General features: G+C 41.5%; 1 protein-coding gene across 1 annotated transcript in view; it reads left to right on the forward strand.

Annotated features, from left to right (window-relative positions):
- fam135b (family with sequence similarity 135 member B) overlaps positions 1-22,224 on the forward strand; it is a 72,580-nt gene extending 50,356 nt beyond the window's left edge. Inside the window, exons 12-24 of the mRNA XM_061741680.1 lie at positions 3,526-3,599; positions 3,686-3,843; positions 4,863-5,182; positions 6,512-6,813; positions 7,610-8,045; positions 9,894-10,309; positions 14,114-14,280; positions 14,621-14,712; positions 14,982-15,079; positions 19,147-19,298; positions 19,895-20,005; positions 20,682-20,795; positions 21,445-22,224. Of these exons, the coding sequence (XP_061597664.1) occupies positions 3,526-3,599; positions 3,686-3,843; positions 4,863-5,182; positions 6,512-6,813; positions 7,610-8,045; positions 9,894-10,309; positions 14,114-14,280; positions 14,621-14,712; positions 14,982-15,079; positions 19,147-19,298; positions 19,895-20,005; positions 20,682-20,795; positions 21,445-21,650 (2,646 nt within the window). The 3' untranslated portion in view covers positions 21,651-22,224. The remainder of the gene's footprint in view (positions 1-3,525; positions 3,600-3,685; positions 3,844-4,862; positions 5,183-6,511; positions 6,814-7,609; positions 8,046-9,893; positions 10,310-14,113; positions 14,281-14,620; positions 14,713-14,981; positions 15,080-19,146; positions 19,299-19,894; positions 20,006-20,681; positions 20,796-21,444) is intronic.
- The last annotated feature ends 1,927 nt before the right edge of the window (positions 22,225-24,151 follow it).

Below are 24,151 nucleotides of genomic sequence, written 5' to 3' on the forward strand. Positions count from 1 at the left end.
GTTTTATTTTTCCTCAAATTCCATTTTATGTTTTCACAAATTCCATATATTCTAAAGACACACTTAAAAGTAACTCCACTTCTCTGTCACTCCAAACCAAAGACTCGTTCATCTTGGAAGTAACTGGAAGTTACTCGTGTCATTTGTTGATGTTTTTTTCCAGGATTCTGATTGGCTAGCATGACTTTATCTTCTCGTTACACTGCCCCCTGTAGGTTTGGCTGCTCATAGCACCTTAACAGATATTTATGCAGGTTCCTGGAAATGATGGGACTTTTATAAACGTAGAGGGGAAATATCTGTTTTTGTAAATACCAGCTCTGTGGAAACGTGGCCTTCACGTCTTTACGAGGGTCCAGAACCGGCCGGTCCCCCAGAACCCCCATGGGGCCGGTTAGCCGCCGCCGCGGGCTAGCAGGTTTTACAGGCTAACGAGTACATTTGGATAAAGGTTTTCTTTACGAGGAGACGGTAAAAACAGCTCCACGTTGGAGCAGAAACACGTGTCACAATCAGGACCAGGGGGAGTTTGTGGAGTTTAGGAAGGAAATACATCCGGTACACAGGTATTTACGCAGGAAAACCCAACGTTTGTTGTCCGTGGACGGATACGGTAGATGGTTATTCCTGATTAAAGTATAAACCAGCGGTGGCTGCTCAGTAGAGGAAGGAAATCTCTACTGACCAGACGGTTTGTTGGGTGTTTGTTTGTTTCAGATCTACTAAACACAGGATGTTTTTTCCTCCCAACATGACACCCAAGAAGGAAATCATCATCAGTTTGAGAAGAATGTCGGAATTTTGAGAAAAAAGTCGAGAAAAAAGTTGAAATTTTGAGAAAAGAGTAGAAATTTTGAGAAAAAAGTTGAAATTTTGAGAAAAAAGTTGAGAAAAAAGTCGAAATTTTAAGCAAAATGTTGAAATTTGCAGAAGAAAGTCGAAACTTTGAGAAAAAAGTCGAGAAAAAAGTTGAAATTTTGAGAAAAAAGTTGATTCTTCTTCCGGCTCTCAGTGAAGGTGGACGCTTTTCTGCTCTCTCCCTCCCTATCTGTCCTGCTGCTGCTTTTGTCCTGTCTCGTCTTCAGAGTCTCTCCTTTTCACTCCTCCCAAACTCTACAATCATGGAATTGATTAACTGGACCCTCAGTACCATTGACCAAATGTTTGCAACAAGAAGTCAGGGGGTAAGGGAGCCCTCCTGCCCCGACGGGACATTTTTTGCTGGTTACACGATGGACGCGTACAAAAACTGGCGGCCGATGTGTCTCAAAATCTTATCTGTCGAGGATGTTGAGGACGCCTTCATAATTGGATTTATGATAGCAGGATTTCTCCTAATTGGAGTGGGGATCTTCCTGGCCTATCGACAATCGCGGAATCGTCTTCATTGATAGCGAATGAAGACGGGACGGACTACTTTTCTGTTTCACCAAGTGAACAGACGGAACGCAAAAAAAAAGATGTTAAACTGCTGGAAAGGAACTGGAATTTACCGGGATACCTTAAACAAGGAAGCCAGGGAGCGGTATATGGAGAAAATAATGATTATTAACGTTCTGGATCCATATGAAATCCCTACTGAAGAGTGGAGCTCCTAGTCGGAGCTCCACTCTTTAGAAGGATTTACTGCTGCAGTTCTGCACAACCACCGTCTCACTACCTTGTTTAGGAGTGTTTGGCAGCTGCTTTGGTAAATGTTTGACTCGCCATGTGTTTCAATAAATTAGTATAATAGTACAACATACAGTACATGTTTTGTATCCCTCTTACTTCTCTTTTCTTTTTTTTTGACTGCTATATTATGCTGAAGAGGCTCCGAGGCGTGAGCAATATTTTTGTTTTCCTCGTGAGATTATTTTTTTCCTCTGCAGCTACAAATACAGTTAATATTTTTTCCTCAACAAACTAGTTTTATCTGAAGATTGGGGTTAAATGCACCGCAGAGAGCTGGCCAGCAACTGCGTTTAGCTGGAGAAGTGGGGAATAAAACCTGTATGAATGATCGACCCCGGTCTGTGTGAGTGTTTGTGGTTTACTGTGGAAGGTTATGTTTGTAGTCACAGCCGCGATCCAAGCGAGCCGACGACTCTTTCACTCTTTTACTCTGTTATATCAGATACTTGGAAAAAAAAGGAAAATTTTTTAGTGTGGCAGGGTTCCTACCATGCTCCTCAAAGTTACATAGTGCCAGTGAAGGCGATACAGACCCCTCAGACCATGATAGAGGTTCATTAAACCTGTTGGAAGTTGATGTTCCATCACAATGATGATGATGAAATATGATATTAAGGTGGAAAAGTTACATTGTGCTGCTTTAAACGGTCAAATCATACAGTTCAGTGTCCTCATCACTTTAATTTCTACAACAAATCCTGCCTTGAAGTCGGACCAAGCGTCAAGACTTTTGTATCTTCAAGCTTTGCTTCGTGTATTTCCCCGGCGTAGAAATTAAGTACATAGAAATATCAGAAACACAACGCAGATGAGGTCGAGAAGAACCGACGAGGGACGTCTAGATCAGGGGTCTAAACCCAAAATGTTTTAGATCCATATTGGACCACAAACACAAAAAAACAAATATGTCTGCAGCCGCAAAACATGAAAAGTCTTGTATCAGAATTAGAATGAAGACACATGGCGAAATGCACAATGTCAAGAAAAAAGTCAAAATGTTGAGAAAAAAAACGAAATGTCAAGGAAATACTCAAAATTTCATGAAAAAAGTCGAAATGTCGAGATTAAAAAGGAAAGGAAAAAGGAAGAAAAAAAAGGAAAAAAAGAAGAAAAGAGAAAAAAAGGAAAAAAAGAGAGGGAAAAAGAAAAAAAAAGAGAAAAATAAGAAAAAAGGGAAAAAGAAGTTCAAACATTTTTGAAAAATCTCCAGGAGCCACTAGGGCGGCGCTAAAGAGCCGCGGGTTGCCGATCCCTGATCTATAGGCTTCAAGACGTCTCTGTTTGAGAAACTCAACCTCGTTACATCGTTCCATCTCAGTTAGTTGAAAATAACCACCGTGAACGACCACCGGGGGGCGGTCACGCCTCCATCCCTCCTGTGGAGATCAATCAATGCTCTGATTAATCCAGAACACAGTCGTTAGTGATTTGCTCATCAGTCTCAGATGAGACTGTTTCTAACTGGAGTCATTTTGTTTGAACGTGTTTAAAGGCGAAACGATCACCTTCACCTCAGTATTGAATTTAATTAGAAGTCTTGGTCTCATGCTGAAACTTCACTGTTGTGGAAAAACTCATCAAAATCTCTTTAATACTTTTAATTTCCAACTAGGTGAATAACTGAACTGAAACGGACCAAACCTCTGCTCTCCTAGATCTTCCCATCGTCACTGATCCTTCGTTCTTAAGACCAAAGAAGGCAGTAACACGTTTGGGTCTCATGTTGGGAGGTTACAAAAAACGTTCTGGGGGTTCAGAACAGTTATCATCACATGATCTTTGTCGTTGTTTTTTCCCTCAACAAAAAGGTCCAAGTTAAACATTTGTTTCCTCTGTGTGTGTTTCCTCCAGGTCCGGAGGTTCTCTGAGGCGTATTTCTTCACCGAACACTCCAAAGATAAGTCTCTGACGTTCCAGGAGGATCTGTAAGTCCCAGTCCTGCTGAGAGGAACCGGTCTGGGTGGTTAACGGGTTATTGGATGGTTATTGATTATGTTTTTTCTCCCTGCAGCATCAACAGACACGCCCAGATCGCTGCAGAAATCCGCGGCTCCGACTACTTGACCAACATGCCCCCGTTACCCATCGAGTGTCTGGACATCGACGGAGACGTGAACAGTTTACCGATCATCTTTGAGGATCGATACGTGGAGAAACCTCTCATTAAAGGTTTATATTCTTTATTATTTAATCATCTTTGAGGACCGATACGTGGAGAAACCTCTCATTAAAGGTTTATATTCTTTATTATTCCATTCCAATCATCTTTGAGGATCGATACGTGGAGAAACCTCTCATTAAAGGTTTATATTCTTTATTATTTATTTATTCTTTATTTAATCCAATCATCTTTGAGGACCGATACGTGGATAACCCTCTCATTAAAGGTTTATATTCTTTATTATTTAATCATCTTTGAGGACCGATACGTGGACAACCCGCTGGTGTGTAGTGATTTTCGTGCATGTACGACAAACCGTATTGTGGGGCTTGAGGAACAAAGTTTTCTAGGGGGCGCTGTTGAGCCGTTAGGCCACGCCCATTAATGCAAACCATTAAATATCACATTTATCACCAGGTCTGGCTTGGTGCAAAATTTAGTGACTTTTGGGGCACGTTTAGGGGGAAAAAAGGCCTTCATTTAATCGGAAGAAAAATAAAAACGAGAACGAGGAAAATAATAACAACTCCTACAGATACATTAGGGCCCTAGCACTGTCAGTGCTCGGGCCCTAATTAAACTTCCCATGTAAACGCACTCATTGTTCCTCGACTAAAACTGATACCTTTTACAGAAACACAACGTGTGAGGTTAATCAACCTTTTTGAACTAGTTTGTCCTTATGAAACTATTAGAATCAGGTTTATTAGGTCTATCTGTTTGTTTCCTCCCATTGTCCATCCACTGTCTACCATTGGTTGTCTTAAAATGGTCATGTTCCTGTCAGTTTTACCAATAAATACCTGATGCAAAGGAGGAGCCGGCAAGCGTTTGTCGAGAGCATCCGAGAGGGCCATGTTGCTCTGCAAGCTCCGACTTTGCTTCCCTTCTGCAGAAGGCCTGAAAAATAATTTCTAACAGTCTCTGTGTCTTTCCTAAGTTATTAATTTATTTAGGGACCTAACACAACGTTCACAACTTTGGTCCTGAACTTGCTGTAAATGTGTAAATGTCCTGGTTTTTCCAGAATCCCGAGTGCCGGTACTTGAACCGGTTCCTGAGGTCCAGGATCAGGTCCAGGATCAGGTCCCGGATCGGCCCAGATCTCCAGCGCCAGCGCCGGATTCCCCGGAGGCCGACGGAGGCCGAGTCCCCTCTCTCAAGACCAACCAGAACCTCCCAGAGACCGGACCCGGTCCTGAACTCTCTCTGGTTGAAGACGGTAAACTCTGTGAGGCGGATCCGTCCACCGTTGGACCCGTTGGACCTGGTGGGGAAACGGAGACCGAGCCCAACGAGGACGACGGTGTCGTACCGCTGAATCAGTCCCTGGACGACCCGGTCTTTGTACGTTTTCACCGTATAGAAACAGAATTCTAGCCTTTGTAAGAATGAGATGTTTATGGAAGAGAATCAGGGCCGGGCAGGAGAAAAATTAAAATAATATTTTAGAGGAGAAAGATTCTTTTTTCATTATGCACTTCGAGAAAAAAGTCGAAATGTTGAGAAAAAAGGCCAAATTTCTCAACATTTCAACTTTTTTCTAAAAATTTTACTCTGATCATTAGTTAGTTATTAGTTATTAGTTAGTTCTAATTAGTTAGTTAGTTAGTGCGAAGTTTGTCTCGAAATGTTGAGAAAAACACTTGAAATGTTGAGAAAAAAGGCGAAATTTCGACTTTATTCTTGAAATTGTATTTCAACATTAATCTTGACATTTCGACCTTTTTCTCGAAATTTCTACTTTTTTCTCGACATTTTGACTTTTTTATCAAAGTGCACAATAAAAAAAATCTTCCCCTCTCAAATATTTTTTCTCCTGCCTGGCCCTGATTCTCTTCTGTAGACGTTAACCTGCTGGATCTACTGCCCTTACTTTTAAACAACTTGTGCTTTTTATTATTTTACCTATTTTCTTATCATTTTATTTAATTGTATTCGTTATTTATGTTTTAATTGTGTCTTGCCGCTTTTAATGTTGATGTAACGATTTTCACCTAATTTAAACAATTTTAGACAATTTTAAGTTATTTTCAACAATTCTAAACGATTTTAAACAATTTAACATTTTTTTGTATGATTTTAAACAATTTTCAAGGATTCTAAACGATTGTCAACGATTTAAAACAATTTTTTATTTTAAATGATTTTCAACGATTCTAAACAATTTTAGAGGATTTTAAATGATTTTCAACAATTCTAAACGACTTTAAACGATTTAATACAATTTTTTATGATTTTCAACGATTTTCAATGATTTAAAACAATTTTTTAGGATTTTGAACGATTGTAAACGATTGTAAACAATTGTCAATGATTACATTTTTTTATTTTAAACAATTTTCAACAAATTCTAAACGATTGTAAACGATTTAATACAATTTTTAATGATTTGAAACGATTTTCAACGATTTAAAACTATTTATTTATGATTTTAAATGATTTTCAACAATTCTAAACGATTGTCAACAATTAATTTGTTTCTTATTTTAAACGATTTTCAACAATTCCAAACGATTTTAAATTATTTAATACAATTTTTAAGGATTTTCAACGATTTTCAACGATTTTCAACGATTTTCAACGATTTTCAATGATTTGCTGCTTTTGAAGTTGATGTAAATCACCTTGAATTGTGTTGAATTGTGCTATGCTAATAAACTTATCCTGTTCCAGGGCGACCTCCGGCCCGAGTCCTTCCCCCACGGCGGCCTCGTGGGCTCCAAGATCATGAAGCGCTCGTCGTCCCTGATCTCCGACTCGGGCATCGAGAGCGAGCCCAGCTCGGTGGCGTGGCCGGCGGACGCCGCCGCGCTGCTAGCCCGGCCCTCGCTGGACTTTTCCAGCGAGCGTGAAATCCCCAAACAGATCGTCCACCGATCGGTGCATCGTAGCTGCCTGGAGGGGTTGCAGATGGAGAGCAACAGCAGCAGCCTGCCCAGCGGTGGCGGGATCCAGGCCTCGCTCACATCCATCAGGTCCTCGTCCTCCCTCAGCTCCCACTCGGGCACCAAAATTGTATATTTGTTATAGGGCTTGGTCGCCAAGGTGCATTCTGGGACACGGCGGCCATTTTGGCAGCCCTTACTTTTTAACAACTTTTGCTTTTTGTTATTTTACCTCTTTTCTTATCATTTTATTTCATTTTATTTGTTATTTACTGTTTAATTGTATCTTGCCGCTTTTAATGTTGATGTAATGATTTTCAACGATTCTAAACGATTTAAAACATTTTTTTATGATTTTAAACAATTTTCAATGATTCTAAACGATTTCAACGATTTAAAACATTTGTTTTTATTTTAAACGATTTTCAACAATTCTAAACAATTTTAGACAATTTTAAATGATTTTCAACAATTCTAAACGACTTTAAACGATTTAATACAATTTTTTATGATTTCAAACGATTTTAAATGATTTTCAACGATTTCATTTCTTTTTAATTTAAACGATTTTGAACGATTCTAAACCATTTTACACGATTTTAAGTAATTTTCAACGATTTAAAACAATGTTTTTATGATTTTTAATGATTTTCAAGTATTCTAAACGACTTTAAACGATTTAATACAATTTTTAATGATTTTAAACGATTTTCAATAATTTTTAACGATTTAGAACAATTTTTTTATCCGTTATTTTTTTAAGAGTGGAGCTCTGATGAGGATTTACTGCCGCAGTTCTGCACAACCCACGTCTTCGCTTGTTAGCGAGTGTTTAGCAGCTGCTGATTCTGATCCTCATTCTGATTCTGATTCTGATCCTGATCAGCTCCCTGCCCTACGAGGAGGACCGGCAGCAGCTCAGCAAGCTAACCAAGTCCGTCTCGGCGCCGCAGATCAGCAGCCCAGAGGACGACGAGGCCGGACACGAGTTCCTGAAGCAGGAGACGGATCGGAGGAGCTCGGTGCGGCACCACGACTCGAACTCGGACCAGTCGGAGGTTTCTAACGTCGACCGGAGTCTTAGGAGCATCGTCCAGGAGAACGCCGGCTCTGAAAAGCTCGACTCACCGCAGGAGCTAGCAGAGACAATCAAGTCGGTGTTAAGCGATGCGTCAAAAGTGTTGGATTCCTTGGAGCTAGAGACCCTTCAAACCTCAGCAGACGATGTTGTTGAATCGGAAGATTCTCCCTGTAGCTACAGAAACCATGAAGGTGCAGCGGAGCGGGAAGGCGTTAGCATCACAGACGAGGCCAAAGCAAAGGTAATGGACACATTTATAGAAGCAGAATAAGCAAACAGAGAATGTACACATGTGTGTGTAGGTGTCTATATTAGATGTATAGTGTTAATACCAATAACAATAACAATACGCATGCATGAGATGAAATGACAACCGAAATTGGTTTTGTCGGCATCTTTTCACTTTCTGTTTTCAGAGCAATCATTGTTATTATTATAATCATTATTATTATCCATAGTGATGCACCGAAATGAAAATTTGTGGCCGAAACCGAAAATAATAATAAACACTTGGCCGAATACCGAACATGGTTCTTTAGCAGTTTTTCATTTATTTTGCCAATTTTTTCACCATTGCATAAATCAAATACATTTGATTTAGGCTTTTCAAAGAAAAAAATCTTTTACAAAATTACAAGGTAGAAAATATTTATTGAACATAAAAAACTGAACATGTTTTAATTTCCAGCATTATGTTGTTTTGGTTCCACCTCCTGGTGAATGTTGGTAAAATTCTTATGTGGTTACTTTTTGGTTGGCCAATGATTTATATTTTTGGTGCAACAGTTACGGAGCGGCCAGTCTGTTTCCTTATATTACAACGCCGTTATTAATTGTTCGGTTTTTTTCCCCACTTATTCCACCGAACACCAAAAGTGTTTTTTTGCCTGTTTCGGCCCAACAATTTCGGTTACCGAACAATCGGTGCATCACTAATTATCCCCCTAGTGGCCGGTTTGCAGAAAATTCAAAATGTCTCCCGCCGAAAAGACCAAAGGTCATATCTCAGCTTCTCTTAGTCCTAGATTGTTGTATGTTGTCACTTTCTCTACTTTTTTGGTGGTAGGAATTCAATTCTGAGATACATTTCCTATTTCAAGGTCACGTTGAAGGTCAAATCTAATTTTCAAGGTCATGTTTTGCCCAAAAAACTCCATATCTCTTGAATAAAGCCACATAGAAAGATTATAGAGGATCTAGATCCTATTTTCACCCTCAAGGAAGCAGTTTTCTGTTTATTGGGCAGGTCACTATCACTGTAGTGTCAATAATCTCAATGGGTGAGAACAGTGGCTTCATTCATTCATTCATTCATTCATTCATTCATTCATTCATTCATTCATTCATTCATTCATTCATTCATTCATTCATTCAGGCTTAAGATGAACAAAACCTCAGAACTAAGTCACAGTGAAACAATAGGATTTTATTAATTTTTTATTTTGAATTTTGTGCTAACCGGCCACTAGGGGGCGTCCATATTTGTTTGCAGTGGTTTTTGTTTCTTACGAAAGAGAATTAGGGCCAGGCAGGAGAAAAAATATTTGAGAAGGGAAGATTTTTTTTATTGCACTTCGAGAAAAAAGTCAAAATGTCGAGAAAAAAGTCCAAATTTCGTGAATGAAGTCAAAATTTTGAGAATAATGTTGAAATACAATTTTGAGAAAAAAGTCGAAATGTTGAGAAAAAAGTCAAAATTTCGAGATTAATGTTGAAATACAATTTCAAGAATAAAGTTGAAATTTTGAGAATAAAGTTGAAATACAATTTCGAAAAAAAGTCGAAATTTTTTGAATAAAGTTGAAATACAATTTTGTGAATAAAGTCAAAATTTCGTGAATAAAGTCAAAACTTTGTGAATAAAGTTGAAATACAATTTTGAGAAAAAAGTCGAAATGTTGAGAAAAAAGTCGAAATTTCGTGAATAAACTCAAATTTTCGAGAATAAAGTTTTTCTTTAAACCGGCCAATAGGGGGCCATTTTCCCAATTTGTTTGTGGTGGTTTTTGAAAACCTTATGTCCATAACTAACATGCCAAATATCAAAAACTTGTCACCAAGTGCAGGATTTTCATGAATTCCCTCCCAGGTATCACAAATCCCCCTCAAACCCTCGCCGTCCGACGACCTGAGACGGAGGCCGGGCGGCCTCTCGGGGCCGACGGCGCCGGCCGGGACGTCGTCCGTCGTCCAGCCCCTGGAGGGCCAAGCGAAGCCCCTGGAGGGGCCCCTGGGCCCCCCGAAGCCCCCCCGGGTCCCCAACGCCGGCCTGGCCTTCGTCAACAGGAAGATGGTGGAGGTGGTGAACATGTCGGCGTCCTGCGCTCCCACCTGCCTGCCGTTCTCGTCCGTCCTGAGAGACTCGCCCTCCGTCGGCGGCGGGATGTCGGCGCGCCAGGCTAGCTCGCCCATTACCCATCAGCCCCTGGGCTCCTTCGGCATCATCTCCTCGTCGTCGCTCAGCCCGCTGAACATGGACGACGAGACCAACCAACGCATGCTCAAGTGAGTTTGGCTTTTTGGTGTTTTTTGTTTGTTTAATTGTCTAAATCTGATGATTTGCTGTAAATCAAGCTAAATATTGTTAGGCAAGGCAAGTTTATTTGTGTAGCGCATTTAAACACAAGGTGTTTTACGTCAACATTAAAAGCGGCAAATCGTTGAAAATCGTTTAAAATCATAAAAAATGTTTTAAATAGTTTCAAATCGCTTAGAATTGTTGAAAATCGTTGAAAATCGTTTAGAATCATAAATTTTTTTAAATCATTGAAAATCGTTGAAAATCATTTAAAATAAAAAAAACATGTGGAATCTGAAAAATCATCTCATCTGACAAACTTCTGGCAAAATCAAGTGTCCAACAATTGAACGCTGCTCTTTATCTGGAGACTCGGTAATTTGGCCTTTACTAAAAGGGCTTTGCGATTTTTATTTTGTCTGTAAGATAGAACAATTTGAGCATCTTGAGGTGGTGTGGTCATTCTTCTGTGGGTTTTCGCGGTGTTTTGGCGCCCTCTGGTGGTGGTTGTTTGCTGGTCCTGGGTCGGCGTGTTGTGTTGTCCTCTGGGTTTGCTGGCGTTCCGGTTCCCTCGGAGAGTCTGGTGATGTGGAGACGCAGGAGTCCAGCACAGGAGGGTTGTTCAATAATCAATCAATCAATAATCAATAACTTTTATTTGTCCCCAATGGGGCAATTAATCATGCAGCAATATGTAGACATATACACATAGTGAAAAAAAAAAAAAAAAGGACTTTAAATGTAAAAATCTAAAAATCCAAGCACCACAACAGCTGCCTTTTCCTCATGGAATTGAGAAGGAGATGTAGAAGGTATAAAAGAATGTTTATATCTGTTAGTTTTGAGAAGTGGAAGTCTGAGCAATGTACCCGATGGGGGAAACTGAAACTCTGGGTGTAGAGGACGAGAACAGTCTCATAGGAGAGTTTTTCTTTCCTATACAGCTGTTTGTTCTACAGGTCCTGTATAGTCTCCTGAGCAGAGCCAATTATTTTACTACAGACATTAACACCTTGGTAAGAACAGTTTTCTGCTTTACCCTTAGTGATGAAAACCAACAAATGAAAGAAAAAGTGAATACTCAATGAAAGAGTGATAAAACATGGACATCAAGGATGAATCAACATGGAATTAGGACAGTTTTCTAAGACGGTACAAACACTGCTGACTTTTCTTGTAAATTAAGTTGGTGTTACTCTCAAATGTCAGCTTATTGTTGACACCGCACAGTTCCCCCACTCTGCCAGGAAGGTGGAAGGATTGTCCTCTTCACCCATGACAAAAAAATCCTGTGCCCCGTACACCGCACGACCCCAGGATTTCTGAAGAATTCTTTTTTGTCTGTACGGTGACTGGGGGTCATGTTTTGGCTTCTTTGTTAGGGTGTCAAATCTAAATATTTGAAATCCTCTGTGATTGGTCCGTTGGTTCGTTGTGGGCGGAGCCTCGCGCTTGTGGTTTTATTCTGCGTGTTGTGGTCGTGTCTTGTGTATAAGTTAATGATGCTTGGGTTTTTTATGTTTTATATTTTGAATAGTTATGTTTTACTGTTGATCCTGTGTGGAATCCTTTGTTTGTAGGATTAGGGTCAGGGATAGGGTTAGGGGGTTAGGGTTAGGGTTAGGGGTTAGGGTTAGGGTTAGGGGTTAGGGTTAGGGGTTAGGGGTTAGGGTTAGGGTTAGGGTTAGGGGTTAGGGTTAGGGTTAGGGTTAGGGGGTTAGGGTTAGGGGGTTAGGGTTAGGGTTAGGGGGTTAGGGTTAGGGTTAGGGTTAGGGGTTAGGGTTAGGGGGTTAGGGTTAGGGTTAGGGGGTTAGGGTTAGGGGGTTAGGGTTAGGGTTAGGGGGTTAGGGTTAGGGGGTTAGGGTTAGGGTTAGGTGTTGGGGTTAGGGTTAGGGTTAGGTGTTGGGGTTAGGGTGTGCAGTTCTTTCTTTGATCTCAGAGAGTTATATTCCTGGAGATTTGCACGTCTCCCAAAGGAGAAACTTTTAACGAGCGAAAACTAAACCCAAACCAACTGCAAGAAATAAGGTCAAACAGGAAGTTTCATGAATGTTGACTTGAGCTGGAAGTCACTTATTCTTAGAAACTCGAGCATAAAAAAACGAGAAAGCGAGAAAGTGGAGACAAGGTGAAACGCCTCGAGTTAATTAAACCCCATCAAAGAGAGTGCAGAGGATCCATCACCACCAGCTGTGAGCCACGGGAGTCGGAACTGACTCCAGGATGAACCGGAGAAGCCGCTGGGAACCGTCCTCCACCCACCAGTAGCAGCAGGAACCTGTGCTCAGATACAGGAACACAAGCAGCTCGTCTGTCGTAGCTAAAGCTGTGAAGACGGCAGGACTCGTACCTTCAGAGTCTTGACCAGGGACGCCCCGATACCGATACTGGTATCGGTATCGGGGCCGATACTGCTCTCATAAACTCGTACTCGCAATAATTCTCCAATACCACGCACCGGCAACTGGCAACATCAGCTGAATAGGCAGAGAGGAGACGTTAGCGCGCAGCTTATTTTGGACGTTTTCTTTCCAACTCACCCGAAAGAACAGCAAGGTGTTTCTGAAGCCACCAGGTTCGCTCGACCCCAGTCGGTGCGGGGACCTTCCCAACCCCCCTCCGGACGAGAGGCCCTCACTCGACCTTCACTTGATGGGGGAGTACGAGGTTGTTGCATGCTTAAAACACCTTCGATTCCGGAGGAGAGAAGGGAAAATCCGCTCACAGATGGAGTCCCTTCGTGGTCGCCAAATTGTGGTGGCAAAAATTGTTGTTCAAAAATAATGTCAGGACACCTCAGCTGTCTTTCTGATGATTTAATGAAAAGAGGAAAAACATTCAATTGAATGGAGCCACACAGTCCAACTGGTCACATGAACCGTCAGTCCTGAGTGAGCTGAACGTGCTTAAAGAAAAGTTATCTTATAGTTGGAAAGCTGGGAAACTAGACAAAACATCACCCGTCACCCTGGCAACCGTACTGTGTCAAAGCGCGTGACCTCGGCATCGGAATGTTCACTTGAAAACAGGCAACAGACAGTGTTATACCAAAATTTTCCATTACGATACTTCATTGTTGTTGTAGTTACTGATTAGTGACTCTAGGGGGAGATGTTGACCTGCAGTCAGCGTGGTGATGAGAAGAGAGTAGCGATAATTAATGCAGCGGGACGTCAGCAGTGTGGACATATTTCAGAATAAAGGACGACGACAGAAGCAAGGCAGACTGAAGCTACGTGCTAATGCTAAAGTGTCAAGAGCAGGAAAGGAGAATACGTCGTTTAATACCAGCAACTTGATAAAACATCTCAAGACGCATCATAAGGCTGAGAATACGGAGGTTGCTAATGCTACTGCAAGACCACAACAGCAACATTAGCTCAGGTTCTGCAAAAGCAGACCTCATGTGGTTTCGGCCTCTTACTCCCCAGACGTCCTGGTCGTTGGTTTCCCCCTGGGTTGATCAGATCAAGGCTTGTCCAGTGCCCAAATCATGGTGAAATGGTTGAGTTTTTAAGGTTGCCACTAGGTCTTGCCCAGTGTAATTTTGACTTTATTTTTTTAGTTAGGGTTAGGGTTGGGGTTTTGACGACTGTCCCGTCTCTCATCTCTGGTGTCCAGCTTCTACCAGGCCAAGGCGGACCTGCTAACGGAGCTGAACTTCCAGGGTTAGGGTTAGGGGGTTAGAGGTTAGAGAGAGGTTAGGGTTAGTTAGAGTTAGTTAGTGTTAGGGTTACGGTTAGAGGGTTGGGGTTTTGACGACTGTCACGTCTCTCATCTCTGGTGTCCAGCTTCTACCAGGCCAAGGCCGACCTGCTAACGGAGCTTAGCTTCCAGGCTAGCTGGTACAGCGACCTGCCCCTGCTAGCCTCCGATCTGCCGTACTTCCCCCCCGAGGAGGACGACGAGGAGTTCGACGACGGAATCCACCTGGTGGTGTGTGTGCACGGGCTGGACGGTGAGGGGTGTGTGTGCGTGTGCGTGTGCGTGTGCGTGTGTGTCTGTGTGTGTGTGTGTGTGTGTGTGTGTGTGTGTGTGTGCGTGCGTGTGCGTGTGTGTCTGTGTGTGTGTGTGTGTGTGTCTGTGTGTGTGTGTGTGTGTGTGTGTGTGTGTGTGTGTGTGTGTGTGTGCGTGTGCGTGTGCGTGTGCGTGTCGGTGAGGAAGCCGGCGGTTCGGCTGAATATTGACTGGGTACTTAGTGTTGCCCACATGACTGTTTTTCTCTCTATCTTCATTCTTGTTGATTGACAGCTAGCTAAAACCGTTGCTAGCTGAGTTCATGTCTGTCTCGTTTGCAGGAAACAGCGCAGATCTCCGTCTGGTGAAAACCTTCATCGAGCTGGGACTCCCCCAGTCCAGACTGGACTTCCTCATGTCTGAGAGGAACCAGGTACAGAACCAGAACCAGGTCTTAACCGGTCTAAACCAGTCTAAACCGGTCTCGAACCAGGTTTAAACCGGTCTAAACCAGTCTAAACCGGTCTAAACCGGTCTAGAACCAGGACTCCCCCAGTCCAGACTGGACTTCCTCATGTCTGAGAGGAACCAGGTACGGGTCTAGGACCTGGAACCAGGTCCCTCTAAGCTAGCTAACCTAGCTAACCTAGCTAAGCTAGCTAAGCTAGCTAACCTAGCTAACCCCCGTTTCCCCGTTTTCAGGCCGACACCTTCGCCGACTTCGACTCCATGACGGACCGACTGCTGGACGAGATTATCCAGCACATCCAGCTGTACAACCTGACGGTGGGCAGGATCAGGTACGATTCCCACTGCCCTGAACCCTTGAGCCTAGCGTTGCTGTACAACCTGACGGTGGGGAGGATCAGGTACGATTCCCACTGCCCTGAACCCTTGAGCCTAGCGTTGCTCTACAACCTGACGGTGGGGAGGATCAGGTACGATTCCCACTGCCCCGAACCCTTGAGCAGCTCTGGTTGTTGTTGGAGCAGGAAGAGACTCCTGCAGTTCCTGCTGTGGCCAGCAGGGGGCGGCAGAGACCAGCTAAATAAAAAAATAAAATAAGATAAATAAATAGATACATACATAAATACCAAAATAAATAAATACCTAAATGAATAAATAAAAAAATACCTAAATGAAAAAAAAAATAGATATATACCTAAATACCTAAGTAAATAAATGAAAACATAAAAAGACCAGCTGCTGCAGTTCTCCCTGCGGCCAGCAGGGGGCAGCAAATCAAAACTAATCAAATCAAATCAAACCTTATTTATTTGGCACTTTTCATACATAGTTCTTTACATAATAAAATCAGCATTTAACATAGAAAAACTCACAGTTCTGGTTAAAAACATCTGGTCATTTTAATACCTACACAGCACACATATAAATAAATAAATACATAAATACCTAAATAAATAAACACTTACCTAAATAAATAGATAGATGGATAAATAAATAAATACCTAAATAAATAAATACCTAAATAGATAAATAAATAAATAAATAAATAGATAAATAAAAACAAAATAAATAAATACATAAATAAATAAATACTTGGACTAAAAAGAAAAAATGCAGGCACTCTGGTGGCTTGAAAAAAGTTAAAAAAAAAACCTTTATTTGGACTGGGTTACATTCTAAAAAACACCAACACGTGTCGGCTTACAACCTGAGGAAGGTGTAAGCCGACACGTGTTGGTGTTTTTTAGTGTGTAACCCAGTCCAAATAAAGGTTTTTTTTTTGGTGCCTGTATTTTTTCCTTTTGAGATTATTGTTGCACCCATTGCAAGAGCAACGGTGGTTGTGTCAGCAGCTCCTGGTATTCTGTTTTAAATAAATACTTGGATTGGCGTTGAGGTGAGGAAGTATATCTTGGGGATCTATCGACACCAAAACCCGCCCCACCAAAGACGGATGAGAGCGTCACCACGGTAACGCCCGGACCAGGACCGGCTGGCGTCACCACCACAGCCAAGCCTGCAGTGCATTGTGGGCCATCGTTCCTGTAGTTTCTTGTGCTCGTCTGCAGCCCTGAGCTTCTCTGGTAGCTGTTCCACATCCTAATTCCAGGCAGATTCATCGTTTCTGCAGCTTAATCGCCCCCGATGCTCCGATTTACTCCTGATTGAGTTTTCAAGCCGAGTTTCTCGAGTGTCTTTGAGGCGTTTTCTCCGGAGATCGATGAGCTGCAGCTGCAGCTTCTGCTTCCTTCAGCATCACTTTAATATTTACTCTGCCGGGATAAAGGGATGAGGAGATGGATGAGGAGACGGATGAGGAGACGGATGAAGGAGCAGCAAAGTGTTGGGGAACGAGGGACGAGCTGCTGCACTAGTGCAGTAATTAAACTAAACTAACGGCCCAGATTGATGAATGTAACGTCCCCCTGATGTTAGCGGCTACGCTACGTTTGTCCTCTAACACGCTGTCGAGTCGCAGCAATCCTTCCACAAATGTTCAATTTCCGTCTGTTTTGGGAGAAATCTCAATTAGGTTCTAGAAGTGGTCGGCTGTACCAAAATGAATCACACAAACACCTCGCTTTTGATATAATGACATATGGATCTTTATTACCAGCAAGAAAAGCAAGCATTTGCATAGAAGACATCCACAAAACTACCCGTTTGCTAGGATAACGGGTCAAGTCATCCCCCGCAAATGGCAGAGCAATATTCATCACACACAATTACAAAGGTTCAAGGCCTCATACTCTTACCTCGACACAGGACTGGAGAGCCGGAACAGTCCTGATACAGAGTAAGCCAAGGAAAAACCCGCGCCGGGTGTCCTGCACTAGACCCACAGCAGACTCTAAATCCGAACTTCCGGCTATCGCGTCTTTATACCTTTACCTCAGCACCTTGCGGGGGGGGAGGCCTATTCGCCCCCCCGCCCGCAAATTCTCAAAATAAGTCTTGGTTCACACGGGACCAAAATCCCGTGTGAGCCAGGCTCTTTCTCACAGAAAAACAAGCATTTGTTATAATAAACAGCAGGTGCGTGGCTGACTAAAGACTAAAGCTGTGTTTTGGGAATCCAGGGCATTTTCAGGACACAAAATTTATTTTTTCTCCCTTCACCGTCACATGTTGTAGCAGATTCTCAATGTAATGTAAATGTAAATGTACTTTATTTATATAGACTTATATAGACCACCTCTAAGTGCTTTACAGAATAAAACATACAGAAACACAACATACATATAAGACAGAGCAAAAAATAAATATTTAATTATTTTTATCGTTATTTATTGTTGGCTTTATCTCCAACAACAACAAATCATCAAATTAAAAGTGTCAAAATATATTTAAAAAAAAGCAAAAACATTTAACAGTCTCATCCAGAAATAAAGAACAACAGCAGAATAATATGTCCCTTCCTCACAATATCATATCATAGGCCATAGAAAATACAAAAATTAGGATGAGATAAAATAAGAAAATACAAAATAATAACAAAAAAATTAATAAATACAACACAATCTCACCTGGAAGGTTTACCAACATCAACTGATGTATACAGTTCTGTCATCTGCATAGAGTCAGACTGAGGGAATAAAGTACTGTCATATGAACGAACGAACGAACGAACGAAGGAACGAACGAACGAACAAACGGACAAACTTTTTTCCGAACATAAGAAAACATAAAAGCAACACACAAGTCAAAATGAAAAAATAAAACAATATTACCACGTCCGAAAAGGAGTAGAAAGAAGCGTATGCTGATTTACTTATTTAAACCTAATATCTCCCTTCTCAGTAATTAACAATCCTCAGTTCATTTCAATATCCTGTCTTAACACATATTCACAACTACTGCATATCATGAATATACATAGTTACATATGTCCATATTTACTTTACATATAGCACAGGTGAGGCTAAACCCCAACCCTGACCCGGGAACTCTGGCCTGTGTTGAAAAAATCGATTTCCCAATTCTTAATCGATTCTCATATTAATTCCTAAAAATCGATTGATATGTCTAAAGATCGATTTTTTTTATTTATTTTTTTTTTGGGGGGGGGGGGTTCTTTTATTTATGTATGTATTTTTTTTTTTCATCATTACGTTACAACTTTTGGTTATTTTTTTTGGTTATCCCCAAAAAAGTAATGTTTTGTTGGACACCAGAATAACTGGTGTCATGTTTTTGCCTTTAAATATGTTTAAAGGTATGAAAACATTAAAGTGTTATAATTGCATACATTGTCTATATTTCATTACTTTATATACTTTTTTGGGGTTACATTTGCAAAAAATGCTAAAAACCAAATTCTCAAAAATTAAAAACCAAAATAGACAATAATAACAATAATAACAATAATACCAGTATTAATATGTTGCAGAACTACAGTCATATCATTCATGCAACAGCTCAAAAAACAGTTTTAATAACACTAACCCAAATCAATATTGGATCGAATCAAAGCGTGATAATCGATTCTGAATCTTAAGAATTGGAATTGAATCGATTCTTGACATTTGAATCGATCCCCAGCCCTATATATATATATATATATATATATATATATATATATGTGTATTATTATAGAGAAATGTAGGAGTCTGAGTGTTAATAATTCTATGGAAATATGTGAGTACAGATATCCTTCATCGACCGGGAGAGACGGTCATGCGTTTCATAGCAGCTTTGTTTTGAGCCACTTGCAGTAACAGTGAAATGATTGGTTGTGACTTCACTTCCTGCTAGAGGGGAGTCTATATTCAGCCTTTTCAGGGGTCGGAGGTCGGCCGGCGCCGGAGGCGTCTTCCTCCCTCCAGCCGCCCACCCGGGTCACCGTCTCGTCTCTCTCTGTCTCGTCTCTCACCCACTCGTCTCTCTGTCCTTTCAACAGCTTCATCGGACACTCCCTGGGGAACATCATCATCCGCTCGGTGCTAACGAGGCCGCGGTTCCGCTGCTACCTGTCCAGACTGCACACCTTCCTGTCTCTGTCCGGGCCTCACCTGGGGACGCTGTACAACAGCAGCGCGCTGGTTAGCACAGGTGAGGAGGGAACCTGTAACTCTGAATCTGCATTTCCATGTCTCAGCTCCTGTTTCTGTGACGGTTGGGAGCTTTTTGGCCACATGGGCCACGGTTACATGATGTTTTTTTAATTCGGAATTAATTATTCAAATTAAATAATTCAGAATTAAACTATTTTCCTTGGAGTTTACATGGAAATAGTAATCCTGAATTGAGGTTTACATGGAAACACGTTTGATGGTCTTTCTCCAATTCCTCTCCAGGTCTGGGGGTTGGGAAGGTTCTGATTGGATAGGGGGGGGACCGGAAGTTAAACTACCGGAAGAAACACTAACTTAGCCACTACAACTTTGAAAAAATCACCATTTTGATGTTTCCTGTTTCCATCTGTTCTTTTAATGATTTCTATTTCTTAAATAAATGTCTCTGCTCTTGACCAGCGTTTACTGCTGCTGCATCTGGAAACTTTGTTTGGAAAACCAGCCCAGCAGGAATATAAGATCATGGAGACAGACGGGGAGGGAACGAGCAGAAAGAAAGACCGGAATTAATTTAAAGAGGAATGAGTGGATACATGATCATGGAATTTTTTGTGTGTGTGTGTGTGTGTGTAGGTCTGTGGTTGATGCAGAAGTTGAAGAAGTCCGGTTCTCTACTCCAACTGACGTTCAGGGACCACGAGGACCCGAGGAAAACCTTCCTGTACCTGCTGAGCCAGAAACCAGGTAGGAGCCGCAGTGGCAGCGTCGAACCCTCAACTCCCACTCAGACTCGTCTCTGAGTGTTGGTGGCGACGAGGATGTTAGGTTCCTAAATCAACATAATAACTTAGGAAAGCCACAGAGACTTTTAGAAATGATTTTTCAGGCCTTCTGCGCAGAAGGGAAGCAAAGTCGTAGCCCTGCAGAGCAACATGGCCCTCTTAGATGCTCTCGACAAATGCTTGCTGGCTCCTCCTTTGCATCAGGTATTTATTGGTAAAACTGACAGGAACATGACCATATTAAGACAATGATAGACAGTGGATGGACAATGGGAGGAAACAAACAGATAAACAGGACATTTTAGTTGAAGAGCAACTAATCTATGTTATGCAGAGCAAACAGACATCCTTTCTGTTGGGGGTTTTCCAACAGAATTGTCCAACTGATCATGAAACAGTTGTGGAACAGCCCAAACCACTGAGTAGTTTAGGGAGTGGCTGTTGTGACTGGTAACATGTGATAAGCATGTCTAAAACACAGTCAGCTCTCTGACTTAATTCTGTTTCTAATGGTTTCATAAGCACAAACCTAATTCAAAAATGTTGATTAACCTCACAGAGGAAATAACAGGAAACACAAAACACCAAACACACACTTATTCTCTCAAACACACTCTCATGACTGGTGGTGTCTCCAGGTCTCCAGTTCTTCAGGAACGTGGTTCTGGTAGCGTCTCCTCAGGACCGCTACGTTCCCTTCCACTCGGCCCGGATAGAGATGTGCAGGACGGCAATGAAGGACCGCGGGACAGGTGAGGACACACACACTCACACACCTGTCACACACCTGTCACACACCTCTGATGGCAGCGTTATGATTCCAGGCTTTTATTTTGAAAGTAGCTAGTTCCCGGGCTTCAGTCTGTTACTGATCTCTGATGCCAGCATTGTATTTTCAGGCTTTATTTTATTTTATTTCTATTTAATTTATTTTTGGTGTATTTTTTAAAAATTTATTTCTTTATATTTCTTTATTTATTTCTTTATGTATTTCTTTATTTATTCATTTTTTATTTTTTTTTATTTATTTTTGACTGAACCCTGGTGCCAGCGTTATGTCTTCAGGCTTTTATTTTGAAAGCAGCTCATTCCCGGGCTTTGGCCTGATACTGATACTTTTATTTTTATGAATTTATGAATTTATGAATTAATTCATTTATTCATTTTTTACTTTGTCTGCTATATAAATGGTTAATACTATGTTGGTACTTCTACTTCTTTATATTTTTTGTATTTATTTATTTTAATTTATATATTTTATCCTTTTCATAAACATGATAAATAATAATAATTATAAAATAATAATATATAATAATAAAATAGATAGATAAATAAATAAATATATACCAAAAAAGAAAGTGTTTTACTTGGTACTGACCGTGTCTTCCCTCATTTCCGAAGGTCCGGTCTACACCGAGATGATCAACAACCTGCTGCAGCCGCTAGTCGACGCTAAGGAGTGCCGGCTAATCCGGCAGAACGTGTTCCACGCGCTGCCCAACACGGCTAACACGCTGATCGGCCGCGCCGCGCACATCGCCGTGCTGGACTCGGAGCTGTTCCTGGAGAAGTTCTTCCTGGTGGCCGGGCTCAACTACTTCAAATGAAGGTCCTAGCCGGGCTAACCGGGGCTAACCGGGGCTAACCGGAGCTAACCGGGAGGACGAGCTGCTCCCGCTAGCCTGTACAGAACTTGTAAAGTATTGAATCCTGGGCTAGCGACCGTCGGCTGCCGCTAGCGGAGGCGGACGAGTCGCCCTGCGAGACGGAGCGACGACGACGACAGCTTTGATTGTAGATGTTTTCGTCAGCCTTACCAAAAGAATCAGCCGGAACACGAACGGATGCTAAAGCTAAAGCATTTACTTCCTGTCCCTTTAGACCGGCGGAGTCGCCGGCGGACTTTTAATCCTTAAGGATTAAAACTGTACATGAAGAGTTTTATTGTAAAAAACAACAAAAAAACAAGCAGTTTCTTTATATCGAGAAAAGAATAACAAATATATTGTTTAAAATTATTTATTTTTATGTATCTAACAGTATATGTCGTTCATGTAAATGTGAATAATTATCCATTTAATGAAAATGAAAGTGTTAGCCGGTGTAGGCAAGACGTGTTACGGAAGTGTTAGCGCTAGGCAGGAGAAAAATAATAAAAATAATATTTTAGAGGAGGAGGATTTTTTTGTCATTATGCAATTTGAGAAAAAAGTCAAAATGTCGAGAAAAAAGTCGAAATGTCGAGAAAAAGTCGAAATGTCGAGAAAAAAGTTGAAATGTCGAGAAAAAAGTCGAAATGTTGAGAAAAATGTCAAAATTTCGAGAAAAAAGTCGAAATGTTGAGAAAAAGTCGGAATGTCAAAAAAAGAAGTCAAAATGTCGAGAAAAAGTCGAAATGTCGAGCAAAACAGTCAAAATTTTGTGAATAAAGTTGAAATGTTAGGAAAAAAGGCGAAATTTCGACTTTATTCACGAAATTTTTACTTTATTCACGAAATTTCGACTTTTTTCCTTAAAATTGTATTTCAACATTAATCTCGACATTTCAACTTTATTCTCAAAATTTCGACTTTATGTCGCAAAATCTTTACTTTATTCTCGACATTTCGACTTTTTTCCTCAAAATTGTATTTCCACATTAATCTCAACATTTCAACTTTTTTCTCGAATTGCACAATAATAAAAAGTCTTCCCTTCTCAAATATTTTTTCTCCTGCGTGGCCCTAATAATCTCCCGTAGTCGTGCGACCGCCAAGTAGCGTAAAAATGTCGCTTCACTCGCGTTTTAGTGTCAACTCAACCAAACTCGTTGTCTTTGCTTCAGCAAACGTTTATATTGAAACATCTCAGATTCTTCGGTGTCAGAACTTAGCGGCTAACGAGAACCAATCGCGCCTCGTACACAGGACGAACCCGCGTACTATAGCGGCCGGAGCTGACTCCGCCCATAAACAGACGAATGGGCGGAGCAAACCGGGACACGCCCACCGTACCTCCGTCACCACATTTGGCTCGTTAGCCTTCGATCCTAATTAGCGAGCCGTAACATTTTGTCCTGATCCATCCCTGTTTCGGGTGTGGTTTCCATGGCAACCTCTTTAACGGGGACTGGCCAACCCGTGAGATATTTGAACAGTTTACCCCCGGACAGATGTCATGGAGGTGATGTGAGGTCCAGCCACCCTCAGCCTGGACCTTTCCAGACCAGTTTACCCCCGAACAGCCGTCATGGAGGTCTAGACACGGCGGGAAAGTAATTGTGTCAGTAGTAATGATTTAAGTCTCTTAAAGGTTGATTATAGAGAGAGTTATTGCTGTAGGCAGAAATAAAGTCACGTAGAGGTCTGAAGGATCTACCGTAGAGGTTTGAAAGATCTCCTGTAGTGGTTTTAAGGAACTGTAGAGTCCCGTAGACGACTAAAGGATCTACCGTAGAGGTCTGAAGGATCTCCTGTAGTGATCTCCTGTGCAGATTTGAAGGAACTGTAGACGTCTGAAGAATCTCCTGTAGTGATCTCCCGTAAATGTCTGAAGGAACTCCTGTGCAGGTCTGAAGGTCCTGTAGAGGTCGGATTGATGTCTGAAGGATTGATGTCTGAAGGATCTCCCATAGACGTCTGAAGGAACTGCATAGATCTGTATAGATCTAAAAGAGCTCCTGTAGGGGTCTGATGGATCTTCTTCAGATCTAAAGGACCCACTTTAGATGTCTGAAGGATCTGCCGTACAGATTTGAAGGATCTCCCGTAGTGATCTGATGGATTTCCTGTAGTGATTTCCTGTAAACGTCCGTAGGAACTCCTGTGCAGGTCTTAACGATCTCCGGTAGAGTTCTGGTCGATCTCTTGTAGTGAACTCAAGAATCTCCCGTAGTTATCTGAAGGATCTCTTGTACAGGTCTGAAGAAACTCCTGTAGAGATCTAAGATAGCTCACGTAGACGTCTGAAGGATCTCCCAAAAAGGTCTGAAGGATCTCCTGTAGGAGGAAGAATCAAGGAACCATTATTGAATGAGTCTGTGAAAACATCAGAGTTTAGTCTTGTTTCACTCCAACAGTTGAAGTCCTGGATTGTCGACTGAAGACAAACTCGTTAAACCCGTGTAGTT

The sequence above is a fragment of the Cololabis saira genome, chromosome 15 (genome assembly GCF_033807715.1).
Source record: "Cololabis saira isolate AMF1-May2022 chromosome 15, fColSai1.1, whole genome shotgun sequence".
In the NCBI taxonomy this organism is placed as follows: Eukaryota; Metazoa; Chordata; class Actinopteri; order Beloniformes; family Belonidae; genus Cololabis; species Cololabis saira.